Genomic DNA, 19,025 nt, shown 5'->3' with positions numbered 1-19,025 from the left:
TTATTTTCGTATCCTGATACGAGCAGTGTACTTAAATTTGCATGATGAAAAGCTCTCCCTTTTTGCCACTGCTCTCAACCAACGTTTGCTCATGAAATGCTCATTTTCACCGTGCTTTGGTGCCGATTTGAACTATTTTTAGCATTGTGTGCATTAAATATTTTAAATGTTTCGTAACGCTTCAGCCCAGTGGCGAACACAAAGACCAAAATTTGGACTCCGTCCCATGCGTTGAGTTTTAAAGCCTTGCGTAGAAGGTTGCGGTAAATAATTTAGCTGTAACTGAAAACCAGACGGTACAGCGTCCTGTGACACGGTTAGCTTAGTTGTGCAATCACGCTCACTCATACATGCTTAGCTGACCTTACAGTACGTCCACACACATACATACACGCCTTCTTGGGAATGGGAGCAAACATTTCCCCGAAGGGACGGTAAAGAATGTGTTGTCGCTTTCTAATCTTTACCGGTGCGAGCATTCCACCGGCTATGCGAGGAACTACTTTCGTTTTGGGAGGTGTGTCGTTGCTCATTCCTTATTAAACGCCCCGACGTTGGCGAAGATGGCTGAGTGATTTTCGGTTGCGCTTCACTTTTGGGTGACAGTGGATTGCGTTTGTTTAATGCTCAATGGTTCGTAAGCGGTTTCGGTGTGCTTGGCCGGAGCTATGGTATGTTTTCTGCGGGGTAAGTTTCTTGCGCCAGGTAAACTTTTATGAACCTTTGCATTGCTAACCTGACCGGAGGGACTCAAAACGGGGTAGTAAATGTTTAAGTGTCGAGATAATTACACACTCAAGACGTTTGTATCGCAATCGGTTGCAGGCGGGACACGGTTCGTTACGGCGTTAGAGGCGAATGAAATGGTAGTTTCGTAAATTTGATTTTTCACCTGTAGCAGTTGCCGAAAACCCACCATTAACCCATCAGTCACGGGAAGCTGTCGGTAAAGAGCCCTTCTTCACTCTTGTTCACACTTGCTTACATTCACGTTTTGCTCTCATCCTTATCCAGCAGACTACCTTTTTGAAGGGTACGCCAAATTCCTATCCCTACTTGATGCAGTTTCCGTTCGGCTGACGAGTTTTCATTTGCTAATGCGCACACTTTTCTCCCTCTCTCTCTTTCTTTAGCTCGCTCCTTCGAGCTCGAGGTTCTATTCAGTGATGTTTGCGAATAATTTAAATCATTCGCCCTTACATTCTGAGCTCGCTAAGGAAAGTCTTATCCTTACGGTTCAAGCATTGAGCCCTGAATGAGCATTGGTTTCGAAGGATATAAAACCAATGCAGCTACAACCACACAATTACCTTTGCCAGCGAATAGCGGACTTCTTGGCTACGGGTCACTGACAAGGCAAACATTTTCTTAGATTGTTTGGGGACGTTTTGGGGAAGTTTTGTTCTTCTTTTGTTTGTGAAAAAGGTTTCATATTTTTTGCTGGGGAGGGGTTCTGTTTTTACCTGTCAGGTAAGAATCATCTTACTGAAAAGGTGTAGTCCAAAGAGACCGCTTGAGAAGGTGAAATATAAGAGAGGGGAATAAATTTAATTTCAGCGACCGGGCTTAGAACCGGTTGACTTTGGCCGTGTTCCGACTGACCTGATTCTCGAAACGGATTCAGAGCTTCAAGTTCTGAGAAATGGGCAAGCTCGAACTGGTTTGGGCCGAGATCCGGAGCGTTCCTGAAACAGGACACCGATTTGTAGTAGGTGTGAAATGAAAAGGATTTGCAGCGGTACCTTTTTTTTACGTCGAACGTTTGTTTTCCAATGGTCTGATCAAAACGGAGCTGTCCTTCTTGAAAGTGATCGTGTAGCTTGTATACCATGTTTACAAACAAGTCAACTTGCACTAAAGAAACAGCTTTGCAATCGAGCATGAAAAGACCGAATAATTGTATGAGGATGATTGTATTTTTAGGATCTTTTCTTCAACAATGACTCTTTAACACTAAACGTATATTATTTGGATAGTAATCAGCTTACAAGCAGAACCAATAGCAAGCTAATAGAGATGCTAGCAGTGTAAGCAAACGTTCGACTCGAGCGGCTGCTATGCTTCGGTTCAAAATTATTAACTTAATTACCAACCAAGCGCAAATGAAACGCAATGTGCTGCCACTCCTTGAATGTTTTGCCTTCAAAATCACAATACATTATGAATGTACTCGCCGTAGTTTGCTGGTGTCATTTTAAACTGCTTCAGGCGCATTCCCTACCGCAAGCATTTATGAGACAGCTCATGGAAAACGAAACGATGCCTGTTTCATCGGTGACAGGGCGGCTGTCTGAGTCGTTTCCGCTGCCACGAATGCTATTTGCCTGCTATTCATCGTCACCGACACACACACACACACACACACACACACACACACACACACACACACACACACACACAAACACACACACACACACACACACACGTTCACGGCTGTGGGCAATGGTAGTTCTTGTCTGCCAAGAGTTTTAATATATGTGCGGCAGCATTTAGCTCGTGCCCTCGCTTGGCCCGGTTATTATCGTTAACATTTTTCGCCGAAATGTATGCAAATTAGATCGCTAGTGTTGTAGTAGGGAAGGGGAAGGGGGAGCACGAAGCACACGCTGGAATGTGTAATGGAAACTTGGAACGTTTTTGGGTGTGGGTAAATGGAACGGGCGAGCACTAAAGCATGTCGGTTACAGTTTGGCGAAGCTTAGTAGATATCTTCGGCTGTGCGACAGGAAGACCGGTAAGTGTGTTTGCTCGTGTTTGGTGGAAAATAGGTAAGTGCCCGTAGCCGGCGCGGGGTGCTGCTGTGAAGTTGGTGTACGGATGAGAAGATTGGTGATATTTTGGTCTTACTTTTGAGCCTCTGGCAGTATGGATCAGTCGATAGCTTGTTTGGAGGTGACTATGATCCTTAAAATACTGAAAATTCAGACAAGTTAGGAAACAATAGTGGACTAAAAGTGTCCATAGTGTTATGGATATTTAGCCATATTCCTATTTATTATATCTTTGTTTATATATCATTTGGTATTTATAAATATTGGAACTTGTGTACTTTTTCCTTGTATCCTGGCAAGCAGTTATTCAAGAAACGGTGAACAGATTCCACGTAGATAACGTTGCCTCAAAAAGCTTTGTAAACGATCAATATATTTCACGATCGGTTGTCGTCGAGAATATACTTCAAGCTAAGCGTTTAGTTGAGAACGTATAATATTACGAAATGACGACGTAGATGTATTTTCAGAAAGCTCGTAGTATTCGTTGGATTTTTATCTCAATTTTGGATTGAACATGTGTCCATGATGGTAAGTTGTTTGAATTGAGTTGGCTATATATATATAGTCGTGACGAATCGTACTCTCAACTCACATTATGCTGAGTGCTGATGACTATGATTTGCTTGAGTGATTTAAGACAAGGGTACATTTGTCCGTGAGTGTGTAAGGGATGTCGTGTTGAGCGTTACAACAGGAAGCATCATTCATGGGACAAAAAAGAGGTAGCCTTCAAGCAGGAACAATTTGCGATATCGATCGGACATTCAAAATGGAACTGAAAAATCGATCCCACTTGAACGTGGTGGTAAATGGCGGTCTAGGCGAATTACGCGGTACGTGGTAAGCAATCTGTGCCATTGAGTTTCCGTTTGAAATTGTCAATGAATGATGTGCACACAGACGCAAACGCATGAAAGGTTACTCAAGGCTGCGGTGGTACTTTGCTGCCACAGCAGTCAATAGCAAACCGGTGATGGATAGAGTGGATTTTACCTCCACTCATGCTAATACTGACGGTTCTAAAGCTACTAAGATAGGAAGCAATTTACGGAATGATGCATGTGAAGCAACCAGGGAGCAGGTGAACAGTGTTTATGATGGAATGGGATGCTTCAAAGCATATCAAACATGATTTTGATAGGAGCACATTAAACTTGCTTGTACTGTCAATAGACCTGCTCATCAAATGAAAACCACACACACACACACACACACACACACACACACACACACACACACACAGACACACACACATACGACTCGTTTGGTGTTGTGGTGTGGAGGTTGGTTTATAAATTGTTGATCACTCATTGAACTTAAGTGTTTGTCTCGCTTTGGGCGGCAAATGCTTCTCAACAAGATGTTTCCTGATGTTGTTTGTTATTCGTTTATAAAATATTTAATGATTTGGTGTATTTCTGTCTAGAGACATTCTTTCACCTTGTGGTAGTAGGGCAGGTTAATGGTTCAATGGTCAGCAAAGAAACAGGGAGAAACTTTTCACCTTTTTAATCTCATTTGAACGTGCTCGTTTATTTCAAATTCAATCTTTCAACCACTCTTTAGCAAACGAGATTGTTTCCTAGCATTGATTTCACTCGTCCTTTTTCGTTGATTTGAGCTTTTGAATATCGTCCAAAATGTATCGCATCTAATCCGATAGCAGAAAGGGTGATGAGTACTCGCAAATCTGCACATTCCTTCCTTCTACACATTCCCACCCTGAACGGTCTGTGTTGCTAAAACTAAAAGGATAAACGGTCCTGCCATTCTCACGCGATGTGTCCTGGATCCCAGCCAACCGCCGCTTTGGCTGTGCTGGCCGACGGAAAGGGTACAATGCATGCTGGCGCTACTAATTTGGATTACAAATCAAATTTACCGTTCCATTTCCATCTTGCCTCAGAAGCTGTCACTGTGCGAGGAGAAACTTTCCGATCAATGAAACTGTTCGCAAGTCTGCAAAGGTGTGGCGTGAGAGGTCACGCATGGAAGGCGAATTATTTGGGCATTGCTGAGCACATTAGGCATGAACTTTGCTCTGCTACGAATGTCACACATCGGGGCGGGTTAGATTAGCTGTCACACGACTGGGAATGGAATTAAGTATCTCGGTAAAGTCACACCTTGATAGGACCTTTATTGGCACAGCACGGCAACCAGAAGCATTTAATTATGCACCAAAGTTGTGATTGGTGAGGTGTTGAAATAATTTAAAAGTGATTAAGAATGTGTATCGATACAAAATGTTAAAGAAAGCATCGTTTAAGGCATTCCTCGGTATTCTAAAAAAACTTAAAGGATTGCAGTGAAAGCCAGGCCAAGTAATGGAAAACCTGTGCCTAATCAAATAACTTTTTACCGAAACAAACAGCCAAACGCACGGAAACGATTCTTCAAATCGACACACATACAAATACACACACGGTTTTGGGGCAGCTAGGCCGAGTGTTTCTTATTACCAGTTCCTGAAACAAATCACAAACCAACCGGCTGACTCCTTCGCCCGCTTAGCCGGCGGCTTAACTCCCTCCGGAAGGAAACAATGTTTCGAAACAAGCGTCGGACAGAAAAATGCACAGCGAAACGGTGCCTGTCAACAATGTTTATTGCCAGGCCGTAAAGTGTCCTCGTGTGCGCGCGCCCGGAAGACAAAACTGGGCAGACCGGGATTGCAACCGGGAAGGTGGTTAGCTCCCTCGTCCTTCCTTCTTCCCATCCTAACTACAACAACAAAAACAACAACAAAAACAACAACAACGATGAGTTACCCCAGCGCTAACGGGTAACACGGCAAAGGACAAAAACATATTCGCAGTGCTTTGTGCTGTTTTTCTTGCGAAATTTCCTACTTTCTATCCTTCGCACTTGTGCCCGCGCTCGTGTTTTTACACGGCTTGCGAGGACAAGCGGACTACGGGTATGCTAGAAGCCGGTTCACCGGCTGTGCGTGGTAAACCGTCAGAGTTGCACTATGCACTCTAGGCCCCGATTACTTCACCAGTGGCTGTTATTTCCTTAGTCGCACTTAGACTCTTACTCCCTGCCATCCACGGCACGGCACCGTGTGAGGTTATGATCTCGGTCAAGTGAAGTGGTGCTTGGGTCGAGCCTTTGTAAACTGGCTAGTAGCTGTGTGCGAGTGAGCTCCTCAAGTGTACCCGTGTGTAGCGTGTTGAGATGTTTGTAGTGGCACCAGATTTCAATAGATGATTTCCAAGAAATCGTAACTGGGGAGGTGAGGAAACCTTTGGTTGGGTCATAAAACTTTAAGCTAATAAAAAAAAAATATTGTAATTAGAACGAAGATGAAAACGAATACAGTAGCAAGAAAACGTCGGCTGGTGCGAAATAATTCCAAAAACATTTACCTAGTTTAGTGCATCCAGAGCAGATAAGTGTAGGGCGTGTGTGTGTATGGCACTGCACTCGCACGGTATGGATTTGCTATGAAAAATGAAGGGAAAAGGTTAAATGTTCTTTCCTGGTGAGGAAAAAAAACTCCCGTGGGTTAGATTACATGTGATGCTGTGGTGCTACAATGAAGTGTACAGAGCTGCCTGCTCGTTAGGGTAAATTAAACGTACGGTAGTGAAGTGCATAATTAGTTCTTGCCGCCCGGAGGAGTAGTCGTACTCTGCAGCATGCGCTTTTCGCTACCTTCGTACACGAAGTATCAAGTAACGGTAGAAGAAATACTGCTTGAATATTGCCGTGCTGTCCAATTACTCACGGAATGGAATACGGTCAAAGGCATGTGAGGGGGAAAAAATCATATCACAGTCTGCCTCTCACTTCATTAACCAGAATACTTGCAATGGTTACCAATATCTTCAATATACGTTTATTGGCAGTACTTTATTAGAAAAAAAGCAAAGCATCCAAGAGCAGTTAAAAGATTGGGTAACTTTCGCACAAGGTCAACCACAAGCTGGGCAGAGTAATCAACACATACACATGACTTCCCCAAAGTTGGGAGGAAAAATAATCAAAAAAGTACTGCAGTTTCATCCACATCTGTACCACACCTCACGCCTCAAGTGTAGTGTGTTAAGGCTGACATTTACTGGTAATTCAATACCATGCAGTGATGGCTGAACAAAAAGTAAGCGTAAGCATGTGTGTGTCTGTGCGGCTTTCCGGGTTGGTGAAAAGTTTGTCACAACTTGGCTTGCCGTCCGTTTTACGGGGTCCAACGTCGCCCGTGGCCAAAAAGTTGGACGTTTGAGGCAAATGCTTCCGAACGTAGGAAATATTTTAGAAGCAAGCAGACCAACGCAGAGATTCTGTCCGGCAGGAAAAGTTTGAAAGCCCCTTTCGAAACAGATTGGACAGGCGTAGTCACAGCGCAGCTACCTCTTGACACTCCACTGACCTGTGGAAAGTGGTTTGAAAGCTGCAACGGAACGAGTTAGAGCGCTTTGAGCTGGAATGGAAGCTATTATGAACTGTATCGTTTTAATTCGTTCTGAAATTCATTTGGTAAAGTACTGTTTTTTATCTACTTAGACAAAAAATAGATCCTTAAGTGGCTCTTCCTAGATTAGTGCGGTGCTGTGGAGTAGTATGTGCCTAATCAAGGTATTTCGAGTATCTACCGTGTTGACTAAATACGCTATCCAAATCCTATAGAAACCGACTAGCTCGAGAGAGTCCTCAAATAATGTTACACACAGTTATTTTTCAAAGGCATTTGACTGCATTACTTACCTACATAGCCCACGAGCAGGCTAAGCAAGGGTACGGCCAGCAGATGCAGCTTGTTATTCATTCTGTTCTACGCTGTTACGCGCTTCGCACCCGGTGAATCAATGTTGTGCGATGAATTGGTGTCGACTGGCCGGGAGAGCCGACGAAATAACAGCAAGTGGTCGGAAACGTTGCAGGTAGCTACTTTCTTTTCCTTGTTTTGGTCGAAAATTCCAACACTATCCTTAACTACGGGAACAAATTGGTACGATAATCCGGGAAGCACCTTTTTTGGAGAGCGCAAACATGGAACAAACTCACGGCGAGGAAGTGGTAGTACGAATTAAGTGAAACCGTTTTGCATTAAACGCGGCGTTGCACGAGTGGTTTCCACTTATATTACCGGGAAGGTGCGCCCTGCACTGTACTAGCAGATCCGGCACATCCGGCAGAAGCAGCTGGGAAGCATCCTCCAGAATACTTAAACGCACTTTACAGATTTGGTTGCACTTTCGTGTTTCACTTTCACATCTAGGTGTATTTTTTCCTCCCGATTTGCTTACTTTTCACTTGCAACCACTATCACACATACACACACACACAAACACACAGCCAAACAAAACTTAGTGGATGAATATTTTGCCATTCAATCGCTTCGCAAACTTCGCTACAATTCGAACACATGCGCCGACAAAACAAAGCAGCTTCATTTAAAGATTCATCACTCGCTCGCCGTGCAGTTTCTGAAGGATATGGGAGGTTTCTGCTTCGCTATTCATACCGCACACCGCCGATCGATAGCGTTCCGGCCGGATCCAGGATAGAGCTAGCACGGATGTTTCCTCTTCTTCCCTTTTGGCAGCACCCGACCAGGGGGGAGGATAAAGGAGATGGATTGATTTGGTGGCGGTTCCGGTCGAGGCAATCTGAAATTAACGTTGAAGGCAGAGAAAATAAGAAATCATGATTTTGCTACTCTTGACATACTATGTAGGTGTGTTTGTGTGTGTGTGAGTTTGTGTGAATGTGTTGGTTCGATTAAGCCAATGGCACTACGGTCGATGGCTTAGGTCTTTTCACTTCAGTGGCCGTGAGTCGAACTGGGTATACACGCCGAACCTGTAAATATATTACTATTTCTATGGCCTTTGGTAGTCGAAGAAGGATCCACCACTGGTCGATGAAATAAAGAATGTGATGAGGAAAGAGCTGCAGTGGTTTTGGTATTGGAGAATGTGGACGGAAAGGAACTAACATAGCGTTTGGTGGATTCCGGAATTATAGCCAATAATTATTGTTGACGTTAAATGCCAACTTTTACGTCTGCTTCTTGACATGGCACGTTTGTATTTTTCATGATGAGAATATGCTTTAAGGTTTGAATACTGTGCCGTGTAAAATTATTTCAGTAACATTTTATAAAGAGTGATTCAATAAAAAAAATTGAAAACACAGTGTAACAGTGTAACTGTAACTTGTCACTGTGAATGTTGGTTTAAAATGGTCCAATAAATGCAACAATTAAGGAATAATATTTTACTGTACAAAAGCCTATTGCATGGTAGATAAAACTCAAACTCACGTTGCGCAAGGAAAACTACGAACGATGAAAAGCAGCACAGCACCGAACGCGTTATAGGTTGATTTATCATTAGAAATGATTTATGAGCCAACCCATCGCGGGCCGCCACGGCAAATGGTGTCAGCTGCCGTTTTCGCTAAAGCTTTTCCTTCCCTTCCTCCTCAAGAAAAAGAAACTTAAAAAAAAACCGCACCAACCGTTTTCCCCGTCGGGCGCAATGTCAAGGGCGGAGTGAAAATTAAGCACAACAAAATCCCACACGGCTGCCCGTGGTGGTGGGAGGTTCTGGGGAGACGTTATGCTACTCCCCCGTGGGATTGGCGAAATGCGTCAAAATATTTCACATTAAATTTGACTCCACCAATCTGCGCCGCCATGCGGCGTTCGGTTTGGTGCGCGACACAAAATAGAATAAATCATCCAAAGCAATCAAATTTCGTCTGAAATGGGACGCGAGCTAGCTGGCCGGATGCTGGGCAAACGAAGGATGTAAACAAATTAATGCGAAATTCAAGCTCTACTGCAAACCAGACACAACACAACACGCTGACAATGGGTGTGTTCGGTAAGGAGGAGGGGGGGGGGGGGGGGGGTTACATCGAAAACATGCTGCACCTGGGTCCTGCTTCGAGCGATCGCCTCTTCTTCTGCGCATTTATCGCGTCTTATAATCGAATTACGTGACGTAGCGATGCGGTGAGCTAGCTAAAGGACAAGGTAATAAAAGCGCCGCCCGCCTGCTTACGATCGCCGCTGTTTACTTAACGTTTGAATGTTAATTAATTCGGCTTCGCGGCATTAGGTTGACGGTGGATCGCAATATGTCGGAAGGAATTATCTAAAGACATTTCTCTGCAAAGGTTCCACGCGTTTGTGGATACATTCCTCCGTCCCAGGCATAGCGATGTTACTGCACAAACAAACTGAAACATAATCCAATAAATCGTTGACAGCGTGTACACTGGCTCAATAAAACGCACACGATGGTGTTCAGTACCACTGGACCGCGCATCGCAAAAGGGACAATTTTGCATTAACAAAAGTAAAAAAAGGTTGAACGTCTAAGCATGCCGGTCGTTTGTAAGGGTGGCACAAAAGGGAGCTGTTTTAATTTTATTTTAAAGCTAACGATTTGTGGGCTGAGAAGAACGAGATGTACGTGAGCATTTTTGTGGCAGTCTCTGCTTCGACGTATAAATATTCACCATAAGAGCATTAAAAGTGAGCGAGTAGAACATTGGGCGAAGGTGCGCATAAAGGTGATGCTGCGCCACCACGGTGTGAAAACAACCTGCTGCAAAAAGCAAGCAGCAGTCAGTCGCACACCCCCGCACCTTTTATGCCGCTCAGTTCCGCGTGGGTATGATTGTGTATTTATAAAGTGTGTTGTCACTTGATGCCTTCCGCAAGAGGCTGTGTGCCGCGCGAGAAGAAGAATATGCTGTAAGGTGAGCTCTGCCGGCTTCTTTTCGCTTTTGTACTACTCATTTCCTTTGTTTGGTATTGTTTGTTGCTTTTCGTGTCAGCCGCGTGGGATCCATGACAGCAAACTACCAACGGCTCTTGCGTACCATGAGGCTTGTGGATGTGTTTGAGTGTTTAATTCATTGCTATGATAATTCCTGCATGCAACAGGAAAGGCACTGGCGTACGGGATACTTTCGCTAAGGTTGCAAAAATGGCTGAAAATGTAAATAACCCTTGAATGTGTCATAACTTTCACTAAAGCTGAGAAAAGTTAAATAAGCTGAATCATTCTCTTCCATATAGTATAATAAAACGCATTAACAACGTTATACGCGAGAAGTACATAACAAAACTAAACAAGACATTGCCACAGTATCTTAAAGTGTGAAGAAAAACCTAACGTAAAATGAAACAACAATTTCCCGGCTGCCAGTGCGGTACGACCGCACCACCGTAGCCAAGGTCAAAAGTATCCATCCAATTCATCTAAAGCTGTTTTCTCCCACACCGTTTTGTTTGATCTCCAGTGTAAACGGCCTCGTCTTTACAAGCCCTTACCATTGCCACCCTGCGGCTGCCGGCTGACGGTGACAAGAACAGGACTAAATTGACACATTCCGTAAACGAATTTTCGTGACACAATGCGCGCACCGTTGCGCCATTGTTTGGGGGAAAAGCTGACGCTCACGCTGGGCCTGGGTGATTTCGTGGGCGAGGAGCTTCCCGTTCCCGTTGTCTTTTCCCATTAAAACCAGCAGCAGCAGCAGCAGCAGGGTGGCCGGGAGTGGGGTAGATGGCGCAGGGTTAAAAGATTCGCCACCCACCAACACACCACTCGTGCCGGGTAGGTGAGCGGTGCAATGTTTACGGAAGTGAATGGAAAGCGATCTTTGTTCCGTTTCCGCTTTTGGCCGCTGTGCATTTCATCGCCAGCATTATTTGTTTATTAGTTGCTGTCGGACAAGGTCGCTGAGTTTCGCTACTTATATTGTTGGTGTGTGAGTGTGGTTTTGTGTAAGCAATTGGGTTGAGTAGTAGCGCTAAAAATGCGCAGAATCATAGTTAAAACAAAGGTCTGTGCGTTGGTGCTACGCAAAAAGATTTGAAAATTTAAACATTACGGAGCTACTAGCATATAGGTTATATTTCTTCATTGTAATAAGTAAGATACAGTCCGAAAGGACCTAACCAAACTGACAGCAAGGTTTATTGGTTGTGTCTCATCCAAAACTACACTGACAAAACTCAACAAAATGAGTTAAGTTTAAGCGACCTCATGACAGCAAATATTTGATTCGTTTAAATAAAAACCTAAAACCTTGGATTTTGTTTTAGGTTACCAGAGTAACACCGGTGCAGACACCAGAGTAACAGCAATATAGAGAAACACAAGCTCTTGCGTTTAATAATTAAGACACAAAAGATTGCTTTGCCTTTGCCAATCCATTACAAAGGACAAACAAATGTATCTCAAAAGCGAGCTAAAAGCACTCAGTTTCCTCCAGTGGCTGAGTAATTTAGCATCGCCAGTCAACCGAACAAAAGAAAACACTTGCTTGCACTTGATCAGAATTGGTTTTTGAAGTGAAACTGAAACAGTGAGCTGGATCGTCGAAGCCTCGAAGGCACCTTTACGCTGTTCTACGGAAGTGCTACCAACGAAGACCGTGCGCGGTGTGATGACTATTGGTAGAGCGAATGAATCAGGGAAGGTGATGAGAAAAATAAGATCAAACTTAAAAGCAGCAAACGAAAATTCACGATTCTTCTTTCTACCATATTTACAAAGCCATACACACACACATATATATAAACACGTTCTTCACAGCGTTCGTGTTGTTTGTTTGTTGTGTTGCTTGAGGGGAGTCGCCCATCCATCATTTTGTTGCAGGCAGATATTATTTTTGGCAGCTTCGTCACACACTGCCCTGGCACTGGGCTGATGATGATGATGATGATGCTGATGATGTTGTTTCGAAGTCGATGGAAACAGAGCAATTACGTAGCGTAGCCGAGTGCCTTTTCGGCCTAACCTTTGAGATGCACCAGCTGAGAGTGAAACTCGCTAAAGGCAAGCATTGCCAACGCTACGAAAAGACAAAAATCGCACATTCGGCTTGGACGCGCCCAGCAAGGTTACAATGAAAATGTCGGCAGCTGCTAAAAATACATCAAACAACCGTTTCAGACCGTCAGGGGTGTGTACCCGGTGGGTTATTGTGTAGTGTGATCGTTTCTGTTTGCGAGCTGCCGAGAGTGTTTGATATTTTGTTTCGTTTCACGGGCGGAGAGGCTACAGCGTAAACAAAACGTTTTGTAAACTAACAACCCGGCTCGGTAAAATGGTATGTCAAGGAGTTATGTTAAGGAAGATCGGAAGTGTTCGTCTAAATACGAATTGTAAAGCGGTTGAGTGTCATAGCCATCCCATAACAGTTCGTGAAAATGTGCAAACTGTTTTGAGAGAAACATTAGATACGCATTGATATGAAAATTCTGCTCTTGCGTCCTCGGTAATTGTACAATGGCTTGCACAATGACAACTAGGCTTATTCATAACAAACACAGCGCTAACTAGGTATGAAATATTTATGAGCCCCGTAAAAACCATAGAAAAATCTATTCTAAACGATCGAAAACCTCACACAGCACCTCTTTGTCGCTTATGCCTGAGCGTGAATGTACCTTTAAGCACCCACCCAGCCAAGCTAACTGCCCAAGCACGCGTGATGGTCGACCTCGACCGTTCAACAAATAATGGCGATTCAAGGAAGAGGGAAAAAAGATTATGAAATAAATCGAATTTAAAAACTTTCCCTCATTGCTAATGAAAATTAATGCAAAACTCAACGAACCGCAATGTAAATTAGGATTCATGAGTCGGCAGTTCTGCATTCACGCGTTCACGGGCACACCGGGCGCGCTATGGAATGGGACCAGGAATTCATGAGTTGCCCCCCGTAGGGTACGGCGCGTTGCCGTCGAGTGAGTGGGTCGTACCATTTTACCCCCGTGTGACTCCAACCGATGGGTGGATGGATGGGTGTTGTTGATCTTAACACCCCGGTTCGGTTTTGGAGCGGCGCGGTGTTGGAATTCATCAACGAAAGCGAAGCGGGAATAAGGGAACAAGCAAATATGACACTGCGGTGCGTGGGAATGGTTTTCCATCTGATCTGTAAGAAAAAAAAAAAAACGATCCTCCCGTGGGAGAGGGAGCGGTCATAGCGTTCATTAGCTAGCAGACCTACTGACGGGTTGGGTTGGGTTCATTTAGATGAAGGGGTTTCGATTTGAGTGTTTACGGGTACAATCCAATTGCAAGGTAAATGAACATTGACGCAGCTTTGCATTGCCGTTTTGACGCATGGAGCCGTTTTTTGCTGCCTATAATTAAACTAATCACGTGTTTTGCTGGGCTTCCCAGTGCAGAAGGGTGCTGTGCTATTGCGCCGATAATTGTCCGACCGGTGGGTCGATAGCAAGTGGGAAAATGTTGGGTTTAACAGCGTTGTTTGGTGGGCATTTTCAAGATAATTATCGAGCGGTCGTAATTACAAGTATTGTGTCCCGTCCAGGGGTTTGAATTACAGCACAAACTGCAATGTAGTAAGGGACTTTTATTATTCGCGTAACCTTTTATGGTACCATAACCAGTTTTAAGTAAACATTTCAAAGAGCTCTATGGTGTTTCAAATCCAAGAATTTTTTTATAGAGTAAAGCTAATGTTTGTGGATAAAGCTTTTTAGTGTAGTTCGTAGTAAAAATATATTGCTCGTAGAAAGCCTTGTAAGCGAAAAATCCCTCCCTGCCATCGGTATCAGACGCAAAATGTGTGTACACCATGATACCCTGCAATCAAGGTGCGATCATAGTTTAACGGGCTTTTCCGTTTTCCACAGGGCGGCAGGTTTTCGCGTGACTAGGCTTTCGTGTTTGATGGTGGCCGGCAGTAGAAAATCACGAAATTGATTAGTTATGTTAGCCTGCCGTTTGAAGTAGTGAGCCATAAACCACTCAAGTGATAATATGAAAGATTGAGCGCGTATAAGTCACGACAGGCAGCTATCGTGGGGATGGTGATGGACAGTCGATATGTGTGATAAAATAATGGAGTTGAAGTGGGAAAAACTGAACCAATAGTGCTCGAAATATTTAATAATGTTCAAAAGCTGAAAAGATCTGGGTCGTGCATTGTAATGTATCATTTCGAACGAATTTTCCTCGATGCGATCAAGTAAAGTTCCATTGCAATAACTTTTCTCCAGATTTCGGCACCTGACGATAACAAAGCCGCATTGTGCAACGTATTAAAGATACTCTTTTCGGTAGCTTACTTCAGCCGCACGTGCTATTGTGTTCCGAGAATACCCTGCTGCAAGCGGTTTCAGGGGTGTGATACGGTGAAATGTTACTGCACATGGTAATTTCGGGAAACGTCTAGATGGGTGATGGATGGAAAACAAGCACACAACATTCTGTCCAATCCCTGCAGGCATCGGTGGGGGATCCGATGGACCAGGACTGAAAACAAGCCCCAGTGTGGGCGGTCATGCAGTCGGTTCCGACGTGCCGCACCATAATGGATCGTTGTGCAGCCGGTCACATGGCAAAGGTAGTAAAGAGTCCTTCGGGGTAGCGTCATTATGTGGGAACCGGAAGCAAAAACAACCGGAAACTGATGAGTGGCGTCTGTTGCAACAACGCTTCGGGAACGAATCGACCGTACCGAGCGATATTCACTCCGGTGGCTTTAACGGCAACTAGCTGCTGGATGCTGATACGAACACATTTGACGTAATTTAATATTGCATTATAAGAATTAGGGTAAATTAATAGGGACATATTTTACCGCAAAGAAAATATTGAAATTTTGCCTAACAGGGACAAAGTATTTACTTTTTATAACTAATTACAAAAGTTTCAACCTCATTACATGAATTTAGAACGTTAAGTAGCACAGTACAGATAATTCAATGTCAAACCCACCGATGCTCCGATTCGGACTGAGCATTGTGCTGAAATGTTGAGCTGTAGCTCATGTTCCAATCCGCAACAGAAGAGAAACGCCCGATACGATAGAGGGCCGATGGGTTGACACAGAGCAAGAAAAAAACCCACGCCTCCGTCAGAGAGCAGTGATATTTTTAGACCATCCGAATGATGTGCGATCTTTCGTCTGCTTGAACACAACAGTAGAATCGCGTCAATGTCGCGAAACCGCACGGGAGGCTGGTCACGGTGGGAGGTTTTTCAATTTCCCTCAGAGAGTAGATATTATTAAGGTACCAAATATGAAACAATTTGGTGCCTTTTTTACTTTTCAAAACTTTTCAAAACAAATATTAAAGTTATCAGTATGTGATAGCACTGCTTTAGGATTTTTATTCGATGGAAAATGGAAATTTAATAACATTCATTCTACCTTAATGCATTCCCCTTGTGTCTGTAAAATGTATAGCTTAATACATCAATATTAGTATACATATACACACACGGATACACATAAAAACGATGTTTTTGCCACCATTATAAGGACGGGCAAGTTTCTGCCTTTGTTTCAACCGTCTCTTTCTGGCTCATGCACTTAAACATGAGCTAACTGATGAAAATTTAAACTTTGCTGCATTGAAGCTTATTTACAGCCTCCCTGGGTTAGGATTCGCTGAATCTGGTCGTATCGATTCTGGTTTGCTGGTGTTTGTGTGTTTGTGTGTTTGTATGTTTTTTTCGGCACAGTGTAAGGGTAGAACTTACGTCTTCAATGTCGTACCAGCATGTACGCTGCTTGAAACTGCACTGTATTATTCCTATGTAAAGCTGCTCGTTACGGACGGGATAAACATTGCACAAACTGCACTGAACGGTCGCACCACACGGTTTAATTGGATCCACTCATCACATTGCACCCGGCACACACACCACACTACTAATCAATCAAACACACCTAAAATCACCTGATCCTCTGTGAATCAATTGTAAGGATGAAATCCTTTTTCCGACAATCGTAGAACGGTTGAACACTTTTACCTATACGCACAAACAAAAGCACACACACGTTTATTGGCGACGAATGGTCGGGGTAGCATCAAGTTGCCAAAAAGAGGGAAAACAGCGTATGAACGGTTACACATCCCAAACCATTGTTGTGGCACCCCCGTTCACCCTCACGAACCGTGCCACGAAAAGGGTCACACAATAAGGGTCACGAAGCAAACTGGTCATTACCGCATCATCAATCGCAGCCGTCGGCATATAAGCCTCGCGTCGCACACAAACATCGCAGAGACGAACAGACACACGCACGCCGCTACTTTCACTTTGCCACCATACTGGCACACTGCGGTAAAACTCACTGGAGACAAGCTTCCAAAATTTTCACAGAAGGAAAACAAAAACAAAAAATAATAAAGAGGAAACACCGCAGTGGTACGCGCTGGTGCGAGCTTTCCTTCGGGCAGGCGAGGTTACCGGATCAACTTATGCTGCGGTGGAAGGGTGGTTTTTGTTCACCGTTTGTTGTTGCTACTGCTTCTTGTTGCACTTCTTTACCTGGTATTCTTTTTTCCGTTTTTTGTGTGGGGTGCCTTTCGCGAAACCCTCTGCACGAAAGGCGTCCAACCGTCTGCTGGTTTATCTGCAGTCTGCAGAGTTGGGTTGTTGCGTGCGCGCGCGACAGAGAGAGAGAGAAAGAGAGGGAGAGCGAAAGCTATCCTGCGAGAACGGGAGCAAGATACGCGTCACTGGACCACCGAGCCGAGCGACCTGGATGCTAGGCAATGGCCACCTCTGGGTCGCCCCGTCGGTCGGCTGGTGTGTTGTTACGCATCGTACCGCGAAGGGTGCAGAATTCACCTGGACGACTCAACAAATCGATCGCACCGTTGTGTTAGGGTGAATGTGGGTGTGTGTGTTAGTAGAGCTGCCACCAAATGCAATCGTTACGATGCTGGACCCAAGGTGTACGCGCGCACACGTGTCCGCGTCTAATTGGCACGAGCACACTTTTGCAACTGAAACATTCTGCTCCGATTTCTCGGTCGGTCTCGAGACTTCAAAATACTGCAACGTCTCCCTGCGTTCCGCATGCTTTGTTTGCGGTCAGCTGAGCTGCGGAAGAGAAACATGCTGACGAGAGCTACGAGAGCGTTTGAGAGCGAGTGCGCTGGCGGATACGCGTGCCGGTGAGCGGTGAGAGTAGCGTGCCGTTACGCATCGAGCGGTCGGCATGGGATGGAGGCGCCTGGTGAGTGACTTGCGTTACAAAAAACCGGCACAACAGCGGAACGATGGGACAGGCACTCTAGATATTTTACATTTGCCGGCAAGTTATTTTGTTCCCCCCATCTTTCATGAGCCTCCACCCGCACGAGCAGGGGTGTGAGTGTGTGTGTGTGTGTGTGTGTGTGTATTGCGTTACGTTGTTTTGTTAGCGTATACGGCACGCGTAGTGCCACGCGGTTGGATGAAGAAAACATTGCAGAACCGCTATTTTAAGATGAGCTATTTATTCAGGATTGTTTTCGATGCGCCGGGGGTGAAATTGGTAAGCAAACAAAGATGAAGCTACTTTGCTGGAAAGGGATACAGACATCACCGCATCCTGAAAAGAGTTTTTAAACGAACCTATGACCTTATGGTTGATGGTGTCTTGTTGAGTGAGATTAATAGGCAAATAAATCAATTTTAGTTTGAATAACCAAATGGAGTCATATGCATATTTTTTTGTATTGTATATTTTTTATGTTTTAGTATTATTTTAGTGGTTCGTTTTATAACCATTTGTCTGAGAAAATATAATTTAAATCTGAAATTTCAGAATTGATTCATGTTCGCTGAGCCGAACAATTACTCTTGGTTGCTGAAGGTACATTTTAATGCTTTTGCCGTATGGGTTCTTTGCTTGCACAAGTCATGCTGGAATTTAGAGCACGTGTGAAAAGGAAGAAAGGTAACATACCATTTTTTTTGCGAAGAGATATTCGGAAAATGTTGATCCTAAAAGTGACACAAAGTGTTGTTTTGAACATGCCAAGATGTGCTGTCTGGTACCTGGTTCAGGCGCAAGTAAATTCGTTCCTCCCGCTTTGGAGAGACGGAGAAGCTAAAACTTTTCCGAAAAGAAAAAGCATTTACTTCAAGCGTTTCGTTGGATGCCATTTTGGAAGAAATGTTTCCCCATTCAGATTGAAGGGATACATTTGTTTTGGTAAGCCATTAGGGGGACTTTTGCTGCTGTTGTTTTTGCTAAGGAAAAAGAAAACAGCTGCCTTGAGATAGCTTTTAGCTTGGAGAGGAAGCATCGTTCGCTGGCTTCTTGCATGTGCCGTGGGGAAATATGTCATAACACTGACGTCACACTGCTGCAAGCGTACACACACGTTTGGGCGCTCGCCAGTGAGTGTGAGCGCTTCGCGGGGAGCTTTCGGGTTGAGTGTAACGCACAGTTGAAAGTTGTGCGGGAAGGCATTGCTTTAGTAAAACAAAGTACTGCATTTGCTGGAGCGATGAG

At 44.3% G+C, this 19,025-nt stretch overlaps 1 protein-coding gene across 4 annotated transcripts in view; it reads right to left on the bottom strand.

Annotated features, from left to right (window-relative positions):
* The window catches only part of LOC120948169 (uncharacterized), a 39,964-nt gene extending 22,392 nt beyond the window's left edge, over nucleotides 1-17,572 (bottom strand). The window contains exons 1-3 of one of the 4 annotated variants that reach the window (XM_040364228.2): nucleotides 17,066-17,572; nucleotides 16,271-16,543; nucleotides 7,485-8,389 (exon numbers count right to left, since the gene is read on the bottom strand). In XM_040364228.2, the coding sequence (XP_040220162.1) occupies nucleotides 7,485-7,545 (61 nt within the window). In that variant the 5' untranslated portion in view covers nucleotides 7,546-8,389; nucleotides 16,271-16,543; nucleotides 17,066-17,572. The remainder of the gene's footprint in view (nucleotides 1-7,484; nucleotides 8,390-16,270; nucleotides 16,544-17,065) is intronic. The other 3 variants (XM_040364229.2, XM_040364230.2, XM_040364231.2) reach the window with 3 other exon arrangements.
* Between the last annotated feature and the right edge of the window lie 1,453 nt (nucleotides 17,573-19,025).

The sequence above is a fragment of the Anopheles coluzzii genome, chromosome 2, assembly GCF_943734685.1.
Source record: "Anopheles coluzzii chromosome 2, AcolN3, whole genome shotgun sequence".
Lineage (NCBI taxonomy): Eukaryota > Metazoa > Arthropoda > Insecta > Diptera > Culicidae > Anopheles > Anopheles coluzzii.
The sequence above is the reverse complement of the archived record's forward strand: the minus strand, read 5'-3'. Positions and strand labels throughout refer to the sequence as shown.